General features: G+C 60.0%; 1 protein-coding gene across 7 annotated transcripts in view; it reads left to right on the top strand.

Annotated features, from left to right (window-relative positions):
* SEPTIN9 (septin 9) overlaps window positions 1–14028 on the top strand; it is a 129622-nt gene that overhangs the window by 74814 nt on the left and 40780 nt on the right. For all 7 annotated transcript variants that reach the window (XM_048075920.2, XM_048075923.2, XM_066980049.1 and 4 more), the window contains one exon: window positions 4158–4817. In XM_048075920.2, the coding sequence (XP_047931877.1) occupies window positions 4158–4817 (660 nt within the window). The remainder of the gene's footprint in view (window positions 1–4157; window positions 4818–14028) is intronic.

Here is a 14028-nt window from a genome sequence, read left to right on the forward strand (position 1 = left end):
TCGAGGCCGGGGGCTCGCAGGAGCTGCGGTTGTGTGCAGGCGGCAGGGCAGCAGGTGCTGCTGCGCCGAGCCCCACGTGCCAGGATTAGTGCGGGGGCTGCCCGGCTGTCCCTGCCTCCAGGGGTTCGGGAAGGGGCCGAGCGAGCGATCCGCAGCCCAGGCACAGGGGTCGTGCTGCCCGGGTTGGGTTGGCACCGAAAGGGAGCACTTGGGAACCTCGCTTTAGGGGATTTCCAGCTTGTTGTGCTGTGGGACGGGAGCCACTGCCTTCCCGTGGCACGGATTGAGGCAGTGGCTGCCGGAATTGGGTTGGAATCGGTTAAAAGGAAACGCGTGCAAATGACAACCCCGCTTGGCGCTCACGCCCCGCGGCGCAGGCACCTCGAGAGGAAGAGGAGGAAGGGCAATGCTCCGCGCCTCCACCACCAGCCAGCGGGAGGGATGCTGCCGGTGGGGCAGGGGAAGCCCTGCTAACACCAAACAGCCCCAGGAGAACGTCACGGTGGGGATATAACCCCGCAGCAGGGCCGTCCCGCTCCCTGGAGTCCTCCGTCAGGGACGTGGCCCTGGAGCCTGCGGGGACCCCGGGCACTGCCCACGGCTGCCAGCGGGGCCCCAGCACCATGCGGAGCCGGCCTCGGGCTCCTGTTGTTTTAATTAATACGCCAGCTTCCCCGCAGGAAGCCGGGGGAGGGTCCTGCGGAGCAGAGGCTGTTTGCTTTCCTTTCTTGGCTCTGGACAGGACAGGCTATTTTTAAGCTTTTCTCTCTTTTTTTTTTTTATATTTATTTTTTTGGCCGTTGTTTTGCTTCCCAAGCTCTTTCTCTTTTCTGCGCGAGGAGCAGGAGCGAGGCGATGCTGCGCAGGGGAGCTCCGGCCGGGCTGGGGACCGGTGTCACCGGCGGTGGCATCCCTGAGGACCCCCCTCGGGACCCCCTCGCTGCTGCTCCGGGGCGCAGCGTGGGCATGGGAAGCGGTATTTGGATGGTTCCAGTCCTCTGTGCCCCTAATCACAGCTTTGCAGCTCTTCCTTAGACTTCGGGAACCCCCTTTGTGTCTGGGCTTTGACCTTTTCCTCATTATTTTGCGGCGGGGCCCAGAAAGACCTGGAGAAAAGCCATTGCTGGGTGTTGTACCCAGGCCAGCCCTGAGATAAGGGCAGGGGGTGGCTGCGCTCCAGGGGCCGTGCTGCGGGTGCGGGTTTGCCCCGGCCTTAGGGCGCTTGGAGAGGTTTGAGGTCAGCAGAAAGGGCTGCAGGCAGCGGCTCCTGCGCTGCCACCGCGTTCCTCCCCGCCAGGTCACTGCTGCCCTCGTTCCTTTCCACGCTGGCAAATCCCATGGGGGCTGAAGGGAGCTGGGATGATGGGTGGCTCACACCGCAAACCCCGGAGGTCAGCGGGGCTCTTCGTATCCAAAACTCGCCGCCAGCTCAGGAAGAAATCCCCGGGCCGCGTGGTGCAGAGAAATTTCCAGAGGGACGTTCACAAAGGGGAGAGACTCGCCAGCGTTTCCTTCGCTATCGGGTTCCTTGAGAGCATTTGCTTCAGACGTCTGCTGCCCCAGACACGTCTGTCACTAGGCTGCTTTGTGGAGAGGAATAAAACGCGACGGAGTTGGCTGGCAGGGGGAATGACGAGCAGGTTTTAAAAGCCTGAAGCGGACAAAACCGTGATGCGAAACCTGAGGGAACCGGTGCCACGTGGCCATGTCCTCTGCCGATGTCCCCTTCCCCGTGTGGCTCTGCCTGGGGACAGGAGGGGCTGCTCTCAGGATGTCCCTGCTGCTCCCCTTGCTGCCTGCAAAGTGCAGCCGGGGCTCGATCTGCGGCGTTTGAAACTTGGGGGTTCGGGGCAGGTGGCTAAAATGTGATTAGGGGCACGATGGGGAGTGGGAGTGGTGAAGTCTGCGCTCCCGCTCGGTTTTGGAGAGCTTCGGACCCGTCAGAGCAGCTCTCCGGCTGGGGCTGCTTTAAATCGGTCGCTTGCTCTTGGGGGCTGATAACCGCGGGTTGGACGCAGCTCTGCAGTGCCTGATGTGTGCAGCCTTGTAGGGGATTCAGAAAACAGAGCAGATAAAATGGAGGAAAACGGTTTCCTTGCCAGCTTCTCGATTTCCTCCCCGCAGGTGCGGTGGCCCCGCAGGTGGCAGCCCCCGCGTGGCTCTGGCTGTGCCGCGGGTAACATCCCCTCTCCGTGGGGCAGGACCATTCCCCGTCCTCCGGTTTGCTTCCTGCCCCCTGCTCCTCCTGCCCCTGGGTGTTTTGAGGTGCAGGGTTTGTCGCTGCTAGTTGGCCCCCCGGGGCCCCTCCCGTCGTTACTGTGCTACTGGGGGGGCACAAACGAGCAGCTCGGATGCCGTGCCCGAGCGGCACCGCAGGGTCTCCAGGCTCGGGCGGCCTCTCTGCGTGTCCTGCCCCTGGCAGGAGCCCGTCCCGTGCACGCTGTTGCTCCTCAGCGTTTCCCATGTGGGATTTTAGGCTGCGGTGGGGACACAGAGGTGTGTGTCCATGCCCACGTCCGTATGTCCCTTTGGGCTGGTTCCTGGGCACGGAGGGCTCCCAGCAGCCGCTTTTGCAGGGTCACTCACACAGAGCGTCCTGGGGGGGCTCCTGCTCCCAGCCAGCGTTCGTATTTAATAGTTCTGCGGGTATTCCCCCTGAAAAGGGAAGACAGCCCAAAGCCGTGCGTGTCAGCAGCTGCGATTGCGATCTGCTGGCGGAGCGGAGCCGAGCGGCTGCCACGTGGCCGCTTCCCTGCCCCTGCTTGCAGCCGGCAGCCGCGGCAGCTGCCTCCCATGGCCGAGCCCGGGGCTGCTCCCCGGCGTGCGACGTGTCCGGGGCGCTGCAACTCCTCCTGAGCTGCCGGAGAAGGGGGGACCGGGGGTGGCAGGATGGCAAGGGGTGAGGGAAAGCCGTGAGCAAGGCTCTCCCCCATCCCCGGCATCCCGTGGGATCTCAGGGCGGATTTTAAAGGCGATTTCTTGCTGGTGTTGCTCTGTTGGTTTAAAGGATGCAGGGAATCGTCACTGAGGTGTGCGTCAGGCTGCCCGGGCTGCTCAGCCTTGCACGGCCCAGCCCGACCTTGCCTCGGATCGAGGAGGGGAGCATCAGCCTGCAGGTGGGGGCTTCCTTTGGTGGTGCTCTCTGTCCCCTCTGCAGCTCAGAGCCAGCGAGCTGAAGGTCCGGCACCGTCAGGTTTCCTTAGAAAGGTTCCCGGCTTTGGGGGTTTTGAGGTTTTCAGTCTTTGGCAGCCTGTGGGGACCCGTGCGCCAGGTGGAGCCGGACGGCCGGGACGTGTGTGGGTGTCTGTGCCACCTGCTGCCGACCTGGGCGTCCACCTTAGGGCAGCACGTGGCTCGGGTGGTGGCGGGAGCGGTGCCAGAGCCTGCCTGGTGCTGAAAGTGGGGCTCTGCTGCCTCTGGAAGCGTTAAGTGGGAAATCCTCTCTTGAAACTCACTGCTAACTGGTGTTGCATCTCTCTCTCTCTCTCTGCCCCTTAATTTCCCCGTTGGTATAACGGGGGTGATGCTGTTTAGATTTTAGGATGTCCCCAGCCCTTCCTGGTTTGCCCCTTCCTTGCACTGGGGGTCTCCTGCTGTTGTTTTTAAAGCACTGCAGCCTTTGGCTGAGATGGACTCCGGGGTTGTTTTTAAGGATACGCGCTCCTGTGACTGCCACCTTTGTTTTTGTTGCCGCGTTATTTGGGTTCAGGGCTCTTCAGAGATTGTTTTCACGTTCCGGACGAGGATTTTGCTGGCAGCGGTCACCGGGAAGCCGGTGTTTATCTGCGCATCCTCTGGACGCGAGAGGCAAAGGAAAGCGCTCGGAGCGGGGCCGCTGAGCCCTGGGCTGTGCCGTGATGGGGAGCGGGGTCGGGTGGGCTGGGGGGCGGTGTAGGGGAGGCTGGCACTCCGGGTTACGCTTCTGGGGTTGAATTTCCTGGTCCAAGTTCCAGCTTTGCCTCTGGGTTTGTAGCTCCTCTGAAGAGGCAGAGCCTGGCCCTCAGTCCCCAGAGGCAGTCAGTGGGGCCGTGAATCCTCGCGTGGCACCAGGGAGGAGCAGCAACAGGGCCACGAGTCTCAGACGGTTCCTGTAAGTGTCCCTTGAGATGCATAGATGGCCGGTAACTAAATTTTGCATTCCCGTTAATGTCTTTCAGCTCTGAAAAGATCTTTTGAGGTCGAGGAGGTAGATCAGTCTTCAAATTCCTCCACCCCACAAAGACGGACCCCGAACCCCCTCCTCAGGTCCACGGTGTCCAGCTCCACGCAGAAGTTTCAGGAACTGGGTGCGAGGAATTCGGAGCCGCCTGCCAGGCATGCAGACCCCACGGGCCAGCGATCCCCCAAGCCCTCTCTGAGGAGAGTGGAGCTCTCCGGACCCAAACTGCCCGAGCCGGTGTCCAGAAGAACAGAAATCTCCATTGACATCTCATCCAAGCAGGTGGAGAACTCCACCTCGGGCTTGTCGAGGTTTGGCCTCAAACGAGCAGATGTGCTGGGGCACAAACCCCCGGAGCCCACCCCGCGGAGGACTGAGATCACGCTCGGCAAGCCCCAGGAGCCAGGGCTCCGCAGGGCGGAGGCGCCGGCCTCAAAGATCCCCGAGATGCCCCAGCGCCGAGCCGAGATGGCCAACGCTGCCCTGCCCGACGTGGCCACCAAGCGAGTGGAAATTCAGGTAGCCAAGGCTGCCGAGCTGCCAGCCCCGCCGGCGCGGCAGGCCGAGGGGTTGGAGCCTGCCCCGGCCCCGCAGCCGCCCCAGGCAGAGCCAAAACCGCAGCCAGCGCTGGTCGAGAGCCCACCGAAGAGAGAAGAGGGTGAGTACAGCTGCGGACGGGGGTGGGAGGCTGGCTCGCGGCTGCCTTCGCTCCTCGCCGCGGGTTAAACGTCTGTGCAGGGTGCTGAGCCCGGAGCGCTGCTGACGGCTGCTCCTCCAGCCCAGGCAGCGATGGCTTTCGGGGCTGGGCTCGGCTCTGGGCTCACGCGTGTCTAACTACACGGCCGTTACGCTTGGTTTTATTCGGGCTGAAAGAGCTGTCAGTTGGAATAAGAGACGCTATCGAGCCCCGAAGAAATAAAATGGGAGAGTGCCAAAGGCGCGCCGCTTGCAGAAAAGGGCGCTGGGGCCAGCTCGAGCTGTGCCTGCAGACCCAGCGCCCGCGCAGCGCCCAGAGCAGCCTCTGGTGGGGCGGGGAACGAGGAGGTTGCGGGGGTGTTGCTGGGATGGTTTTGGTTCATCTTGTTGCTGGGGTTGTGGGGCAGAAACAGCCTCCTGGTTAGCAGGGGGCAGGGTGTTTTGTTCTCCTGGCCGCTGGAGCCAAAAGCCTGATAACAGCACGGACCAGAGCCACTGTGACCCGCGAGCCCTGCCTCACGTTGGCTGCGTCTTGTTTTCCGCTCAGCCTCTGTTGGGCACTGAAGGCGGCGTCCCTCGGGCTCCAGCTGAGGTCTGAGCGTGACTTAAGTGGTGGCTCAGCCTGGGCCGCCCCGCCAGGCGCTCTGTCCCCAGCACCGGTGTGGATGATGCCCAGGACCCGTTTTTTTCCCTGCGCTTGGCCTCATCCTGCTGGGTTTGGGCTGCGGGGAGCTCCCCGGGCTCTGGACTGCAGACAGTTGGGCGCTTTAAGAGCAGGAGACCATCTCAGCTGCCGAATCCCCCAGCTGCCCAGGGGGGAAAGGGAGGGCTCTTTGCATCAAAAAGGACTCCAGAAACCCGGGGCAGCTGCTGGGGATGAGTTTTACCAAAGAGCCCAGCTGTCTGGGGTCTGCCTTACAGGGCAGGACAGCCTGGCACTGCCACAAAAGGGGCTTTCAGGCTAAATACGGCCGAGAAGAGCCAGAAGCAAAGCTGCAGGAGCGGGAAGGGCTCTGGCTGCTTCTCCCCCCGGTCAGCACGAGCACGCAGCCTGGAGCCCCTGCCCCTCGCCCACCCGGGGGTGATGCTGGGCAGGGGGCGGCATCTCTGCCTGCTGCTGACACAGGAATTTGGGGGGCTGCACCCTGGGGGTGCCCCGCGGGTGGGTGCAGGGGCGTGCAGCCCTGCTCCCTCTCGGTGTGGGGCACCCGAGGGATGCTCGCGTGGCACAGACGCCCCGGGACTGCTCGCCTTGCGGCTCCCTCGCGCTGGCAGCTGAGCTGGGGGTGCCGTGAGCAGCCCCCAGCCCCGTGCCGGGACACGCAGCCCCCGGCTGCTGGTGCTCAGCTGCGCTCCCTCGTGCTGAACCCCTTGTCCCAGCCCTGCTGCCTGCGCTGGAGGTATGCGGGAGAGCCCGTTGTGTGGGAAGAGGGCAGCTGGAGGAGAAGGGCCATCGCCAGAGGGGTTCGGAACAAACCACAGAGGCAAGCAGCAATCAGAGCTGAGCCTCGTTGAGGTGGGGGGCTGAGACCGCTGGGGAGCAGCGGTTCTCAAGGGGGTAGCAGCGCAGGTGGGGCCTCGGTGGGGCACAGGAACACGAAATACTGCTCCCCACCTCTGCTTGCCCCCCCTGCCTCCTCCTCACGCTCTGCTGCACGCCCCGAGGAGCAATGCCTGCTTCCCTGCAGGGCTTAGTGTTGGGTCTGAGCGGTTGGTGACGGGGCCACAGGCCACAAGAGTGGCTAGGACGCGCTGGGCGAGGAGGTGACGGGGATTGCTGTGCTCAGAGAGGGTCAGAGGAGCTGGGGCAAGGTTTTGCACTGGGCAAACGCAAGGGGAGAACATGCCAAGGGGAGAGAGAGGCGCGAGCAATTAAAAATGGTGCTGGGAAGTGCTGCTCCCAGAACTGCGGGCTGCGGGGCGGTGCCAGGGGCGGGCGCTTCCTTTGGGTTTTGGTGCTTGGAAATGCCCGCACTTTGTTGCGGGGTGGGTGCCTCCACCCAGCCTTTCCAATGCTTCTTGCGGAGCCCCAGGACACTGAGCGTGACCTCACTCCAGCTGGAGGCACCCGGCTTCCCCGAGGGCTCTCCGTTATGGGACCTTCCCCGTGCTCAGAGCTGGGTGGTGGCGATGCTTTCGCTGTCTGGGTGAAGCGCGTACGTGCTGCCTCACCCCTGGTGCTGCGGCAGGCAGGAGCTGCACTCGCTGCCGCGCCAGAAATCCTCCTGGTGCCATCTCCAGGACCCAGGAACTGAGACCATGAGCGGGCAGGAGCGACAGGGGGATCCCTGCGGAGCCCAGACAGCAGTACTGCATCCAGTGGCACCTGCCAGCCCTTCACCAAAGGGGTGCTTTGGGGGCTCCCCCCGCTGGATGCAGGACAGGCTCATCCTGCGGATGAGCATCCTCCTGCCTGTGCCCCCTTCCACCGGTGCCTCCCATCACTGAGCTGGGGATTGCGGGAGCTCTAAAAATAACCCCATAACTCTGTGCCCGGGTACGTGTGCTCCCTCCAGCCTACTCAGGCGGGCATGCAGAGCCGTGCCTGTGCTCGGGGGGGGGACTGCAGAGCTGTCCAGAGCCGCGTCCCTCCTTGGGGGGGGCACCAGGTGAGGGGCCCCCTGTTCGGTTGCCACGTGCCCGAGTGGGGCGCTGCCCAGCACAGCCCATCCCTCGGGAAGGGGACCTGGAAATCCTGGCCAGGGTGCCAGAGGTTGGGTAAATGCCAGGCTTAGAAACACATTTTCAGAGGCATGTTGAAGATTCACAGGTTTGGGATTGTTATTTGCAGGCTTGTGAAGCATCACTGTAGTGGGTTACTCATCCAGGAGGACGTCTCATTCGCTGTTCTTTGTGTCCTGCAAGCTGGTGATGGCTGGGAGGAGAAGGTATCGTTGGTCCCAGCAAGGTTAATGTTTTTCATGTCAGCTTTATCCTCTGTCTGTGCTTCCCCCAGATCTGGACCTGTTTACATTTGGGGTTGAGGCTGGCTGTGGGATCTCAGGTGACAGATGAGAAGTGATCCTAGATGAGAAATAGAAGACGCTTTGACCTGATGATTTGATTTGATCCTTTTTGTCTCTGGCCGTGGCTTCGCTGCCAGTGCCTCCCCTTGCCCCTCTCCCTGCTCCTGCACACCAGGAAGGCCGTGGTGGTTCTCCCCAGGGTCCATCCTCCCAGGGAGGCACCGCAGCTTGGGTCGGTGAATCGAGGTAAATGTGGTGAATAATGGGAACCTTCACCCAAAACAGGAGCCCGACCGTCCTCTGCAGTGGCCGTGTCGGAGCCGTCGGTCTGGACAAAGCACGTCTCTGCGCTGATCCGTGGTGGTCCGTGGGTAAAACTGGCTGCAAAGTGCCTGAGGTTCCAGCTTTTTTGGAGCCTTGTCCCACTGCTGCCCCCTGGTCCCCTTGGGACAGCCACCTTGGTGCCAGGGTCTCTGAAACAGCAGCGAGGTCCCTGCTCCTCTTCTTCCGCAGAAAAAGCATGACAACTTCAGAAGAATGAAGCAGCTCAACTTTTCCACTCTTTTTTCCAGCCCTGGACCCCTATGGCAAGCCTTGTCTTCAGAACTTGCTGTTTTTCACTTGGAGGCTCCGTGAGAGCGAGCAGAGAGGGAGAGAGGGCTTTGCGATCCGCAGCTCTCCTGGGGGAGGATGTAGCCAAAAACTGGGGACCCGTCGCCTTGGCCCTGCAGCGAGCATTGAGCCACCAGCTCGGAGCAGAGCCTCGGGCACCTTTCCTTTGGTGCCCTTCTGTAGGGATGAGAGCGGGGCTGGAGCAGGGTTTAGAGAGATCCAGAGACTACGAGCATGGCTCTGCCCACAATAAAGAGGCCAGGCCTGTGTGCATAAACAGTGAGTAATCATTTCCAGCTCCCTGAGCTGCACAGCAATGTAACTGTACAAAGAGATTAAAGCTGTAGGGAAACGTTTCCTTAAAACCAGCTGACACATTTGGGCTACGTTACGGGTAGCCTTTTTTTTTTCTTTTTTTTTTTCTCTTATTATTTTTAACAGGAAAGCGCCTCCAGCCCGAGATCCCAAACGGAGAGGCTGGATGAGAAACGCAGAGAGTCCCAAATCCGCGTGCTCAGGGCAGGCGCCAAAAATGAGATAATCTGGAAAAACGGAGCCCTGCCGCGCCAGCCACTTGGAAGGAAGGCGTGCGAGGAGCCTGCGTGCGGGGGAGATGCTCGTGTCCCCTCGCGGGGACGCTGCCTGCCCCGGCAGCCACGCGAGGCCACGTGCACGGCCGTGTGTCTGCGCGGGGAGGGCAGCGGGGGCCTGGCAGCTTTCTGATTGCTCCTTCCCGCCGTGCTCTCTTCCCCTTGTCTCTGCAGGGAATAGCTCAGCTCGTTTTGGGGGTGTATTTGGGGCAGGAAAGGGGCCAGGGGATGTGGATGTGCCGGCGCTCTGCTGCGCATCCTCGCCCACCGTGAGCACTGCTCCCAAACTCGCAATGCGTGGGCTGCCGTCGTGTCCAGCTGTGGTCATCGGGGTGAGTGTGTGCATTTGTGTGCCCATAGCTGTGTTTCCTCTGGACGCCTTCAGGGTGATGTGTGGGGGAGCCAGGGCAGTCCCCAAGCTGCTGCTGCTGCCTCCTGCGCCGTGCCAGACCCACAGGAGACGCGGGCTGTGCTTCGGAGACAAACACAAACGGAGAGTTCATCTGCCCCACTGCAGGTCCCCGAGGGCCTGTAGTCAAAGCAGTGATCTCAGCAGCCGGATTCGTTATGTGAAGCAGTAGGTTCCCATCGGAGAAGTGACAGCTCCCCCTGCCCTGCCCTGTCTGAGAGGGGAACGGGACGAAGCCGTGGGTGCTGAGCCGCGGGGTGCTCGTGGCCCTGCGCAGTGACCTGGCAGGGCTCTTCCACGTCTGGTTTGGGGCCGGGGACAGGATTGAGCACCAAGGACGAGGTTGTGCATCGACACATGTGCTCCCAGAAACCTGCAGGGAGCGTGTAAGGCTGAGTGTGTTCATGCAGAGGTCAAAACCTCCCGGTACAGGCAGAAGGTGACCGGCGGTACATCGGGGCACCAGGCCGGAGTGTGGGCCCCGCAGGCCTGTGGGGTCCCGTGGGGCTCCTCATGGTGGACTTGGAGCCTTGTGTGGCTGCAGGGCCCTTCCTGAGCTGCACCCAAGCCCGTGGGTGAGCACTGCGGCCTGCTGCTGGATTTGCTGGTGTGGGAGCGACGCCGAAGGCCACGGGACCTGCAGCCATGGCCGGGGGAGGCGGGCGTCGCATGCAGGCCGGGGCGAGGACGCGCTCTGTGTGCCCCGTGGTGTCGGCACGTCTGAAGCCTGCGGCAGTTGTGCTCTGGGACATGCTCCCCACCCTTGAGCTCCTCTGGCATCTTGAAGCTTTCTCACATTTAGGTTAATCATCCTGCAGGCTGATAAGGCAAATAAAACCCGTTATCTTGACCGAGATAAAAACAAAGAGTTTGCTTTGATCTCTTGCAGTAAGGCCCGGCCCCTCATTTCGTGTCTTGGCCAGGGGAGGGAAGTGATGGCAGTGGTGATGAACCTTCTGCAGCGAAGAAATAGTTTTCTTGTGAACTATTTCTAGAGCTCTGTCCCTGCCTGAGATGTTTCTGTTGGCCAGCAGCTGAGAGGACACCACAGGCTGGGTACGGTGCCAACGCCATAAACTGATAGAGGGCCTGAGGAACTGCATCGAGATGGTTCAGAGATAAACTTGTTTGGGGAAGATCAAACGTTGTTGTGACCAAAGAAGATAACTTGACAGCTGGCCAGTTGTGTTCCTTGCTCCTCCAGCAAACAAACAGCCCCACAGACGCTGTTGTGTTGTCCAAGATGTTGCAGTGGAGGCGAGGGGAGCGTGGCTATAAATGGAAGAAGCAGCTCCGCTTGGATGGCAGCCTGTGCTCGCCTCCCAGCTGCTCGTGCGGCTGCTGCAGCTTGTGCAGGGGGCTTGGGGAGAGGGCTGCTTTCCTTCGGGTTAGGTCAGTTTGGGGCTTTTGTTTCATTGGGCTTCTGGATGGCTCTCAGAGTGGAAGCGACCTGGATTTCTGTAGGATCACACAAATATTTCCCTCCTCGATTGCTTCTTCTTGTCTTGGCATGAAGGCAGCAGAGGACATACGGAGAGACAGAGCCGGACCGAAGGGACTGCTCCAAAGCGTTGTACAAACAGCAGAAGTCTGCATATGTTTATGAATTTATGAAAAGCACATAATTTTAACAAACTATGTAAGGTCACTGTGCCAGCTCAGCAGTGGTGACATGGGGTTTTCCACTCGCTTGGCTCCTCCTTGGTTTGTATTGCCTGCAGTTTCTTCTGTAGAAGTAGCGGGTTGGTCTTTGCATAGCAAAGGCAATTTGTTTAATGGGGATTATAAATGACTAAAAGCATCTTTCAACATCTTGAACTCCAAAGATTGTTGATGCTTTAGCAAAAATGAGCATAACTTTTGATTTATGTTCTAGCTTGTCAGCCCCAGAGACCGTGTCCAGGCTGTGTGCGAGCTGGGGGGTCCTGGCAGCCCCGGCCCTTGTGAGGTCTGGAGCTGCAGGGGCTCCGTGGTGCACCTCCAGCACGGCCCCTGGCTATCGTATACAGGGGGCATGGAAATATTTAGTGGGAGCCGAGCACCTGCCTCCTTTTACCTCTTTGTGAGCAAGAGAGACCTGTGCAGGGAAGGGTCCCGGTGGCTCCATCTGTGTGTGCTGTGCTGCGTTCGCCCCATCTCAGCGGAGAGGTCTGTGCTTGAGCTAACCACCTGCATGTCCATCTGGTGCTGGTGTGAATTGTGTCTCCAAAAGGCTTCTTTTTCTCTGCTGAGTGTGAAGAGAGAGACCCTGTGCGCTCACTTCAGCTGGAGACGCATCCATTTTGGCAAGACACATTTTCCCCTTGGCTGTTATTTCCAGAGACAGGGGTGGAGAAGGATGCTGCAGCAGGACAGACCTGTGCGAGCCGGTAGTCCCTGGTTATCCACAGTGCTTCATGGCCCTCTTGCAAAGCTGCTCCCCTTGTGTCGGTTTTTCTGCCAGCCGGTGGACTATCATTTACTTAGGTTCACGGATCAGACTGTTTTTGATGCTTATCGACAGTACTTTAAGGTTTTATGATGGCTCTGCCTTCTCCCCTTCCCTCCTCTCTTGCTGCGCGTGGAGCAGGACGCACGTTCCTCCCCTCTCTCAAATTAAAGCTCAGTTTGGGGAGCTCTCAGCCAACGAAGGTTAGATGGGAATCCCAAATGGTGCCTAGGAGAGGGCAGTGATGAAAGTTAACGATACGTAAGGTCTTTAAGGAGCTTTCCCAGTCATAACTGTACGATAGCTCACTTCTCTTAAATTGTGGGGCTTTTTTTACTCCTTTTAACTCCAGCACAAATGCAGCTGGGTGTATTTCATGTGTGATGGGTAGCTCTGGAGGGGACCGCGGGTACTGCCCACCCAGCTTGGGCTGGGACCCAGCCTGCTTGCTTCCCTTGCATGTTTTGGCTCTGGAGGGAGTTTTTGTTTACTCTGCGTGGCGTTCTCTCTGATCCAGGAGGCCGTGCTGCTTTTTACTAATGCACCGAAGTGCTGGTGTCCTCTGAAGCCTTCTGTGCTGGTACGTGGAAGTGCAGGATGGGTCCCCGGTTACAGCCTTTGAAGCTAGGACTGTGCAGCTCCTGCCGTTACGGCACGGAGGGTGCTGTGCTCCATTGCATGTGCAATGTGTTTTGGAAGTTCACTGCCATCCGTAGCGGAAATAAATTCAGGGACTGGGAGCCTGGAAAACATTGAGAAGATGGCTCAAGGTTGGGTGGCAGGAGAGTCTGGCCAGGAGCTGCTCTTGCCATTCACTCACTCATCACCTCGGGTGAATCCCTCTGCCCTTTACCCGTTCCAGCTTCTTCTTTCCTAATAATGAGCTGGTGGACGTGGCAAGAGGCCTGGGGTTTGATCCTTGCATGGACTCCTTCCTCCATCCGGGAGAGGTCCTGCAGCCGGCCCGGAGGAGAGGGAGGATGTCTGCCTGTTTCTGCATCAAGCCCTCTCCAGGCTGCTCCGCTCTTCTGTCTGCTTTCTTCTAAATTTGAAAATCAGCGGGTGGTCTCCAGAAGCCCATGTGTTTAGTGATCTGTTTTCCTTTTTTCTCTTGGATTTTCTTGGGTGGTTAGATGACAAGGGTCTGTTCAGGGCTGCAGTGAAGTCATTTATGGGTCGTGCAGTACGCAGCCCAGCCGTGGTGGCCGGCCACACACAAAGGGAGAAGGGCAGTGGGTGTGATGTGCAGTGCTGGGGGGGTGAGGGCACGGGGTTTGGGGGCGGCAGCGCACCCTGCGTGACCCCAGAGCCCCGGGCTGGTTTCCTCCGGTGCTCTGGAGGCACGTGGTTCACCAAGGTCTGCAGCGGAGGGAAGGAGAGCGCGGTGAACTCTCAAACTTGCAGCGAGAAGCTTGGAAAGGGAACCCGAGGGCACCCAAAAGGCTGCAAACCCACAGCAGGAGAAGGACGTAGTTCGGAGAGGAAAAAGGGATTGGGAAGGTAACCTCTGGACGTGTGTGAATGGGCAGGGAGGGAGGGAGGGAGGGATGCTGCCTCCTGATTTATGGGCGATGGAGACTGCTGACGCTGGGAGGGGTGGAGCAGGCACAGGCGGGGACTTTGGGATGCTCTTTGCCTCGTGTCCTCGTGTTTCCATCTTGTGCAGATAGGAAGGAGAATGGCGATTACCTTGGAGTTGTCCAGATTTGTCCTGGGAAAAAAGGAGTAGATGTGAGCAGCTTTTCTGATAAAACGCAATTGTTTAGACAAACTCTGGCTGAACTCACTTCCTCCTGCAGCCCAACGCGCTGATAAATGGGGGGGGAAGTGGGAGGCTGAGTTCACTGGCTGCTGAGCCCTTCCTTGGGGTCGTGCCACCCCCGAGGTCCCCTTTCTTGTGGCCTTGGAGAAGACGAGAGGACACCTGTGAGGGGCTGGGGGCACCTGGCTGGGATGTGGTCATGGTGGTGCCGGTGCCCTGCGTGGCTCCTGCTGTCTCCAGGGATCGTTTTGTGGGGGAGTGGGATGAAATCTGAGATCCTGCCGTAACGCTGCTGTCCCTCCTGCCATCCCTCCGGGACACCGTCCTCCCTGCCCTACTTCGTGTAGGACACAGAAGTTCACTTACAGCTCGGGAGCGCGCGCCCCGAGGTTGGGAGGTGAAGGGT

The sequence above is a fragment of the Anser cygnoides genome, chromosome 19, assembly GCF_040182565.1.
Source record: "Anser cygnoides isolate HZ-2024a breed goose chromosome 19, Taihu_goose_T2T_genome, whole genome shotgun sequence".
Classification (NCBI taxonomy): domain Eukaryota; kingdom Metazoa; phylum Chordata; class Aves; order Anseriformes; family Anatidae; genus Anser; species Anser cygnoides.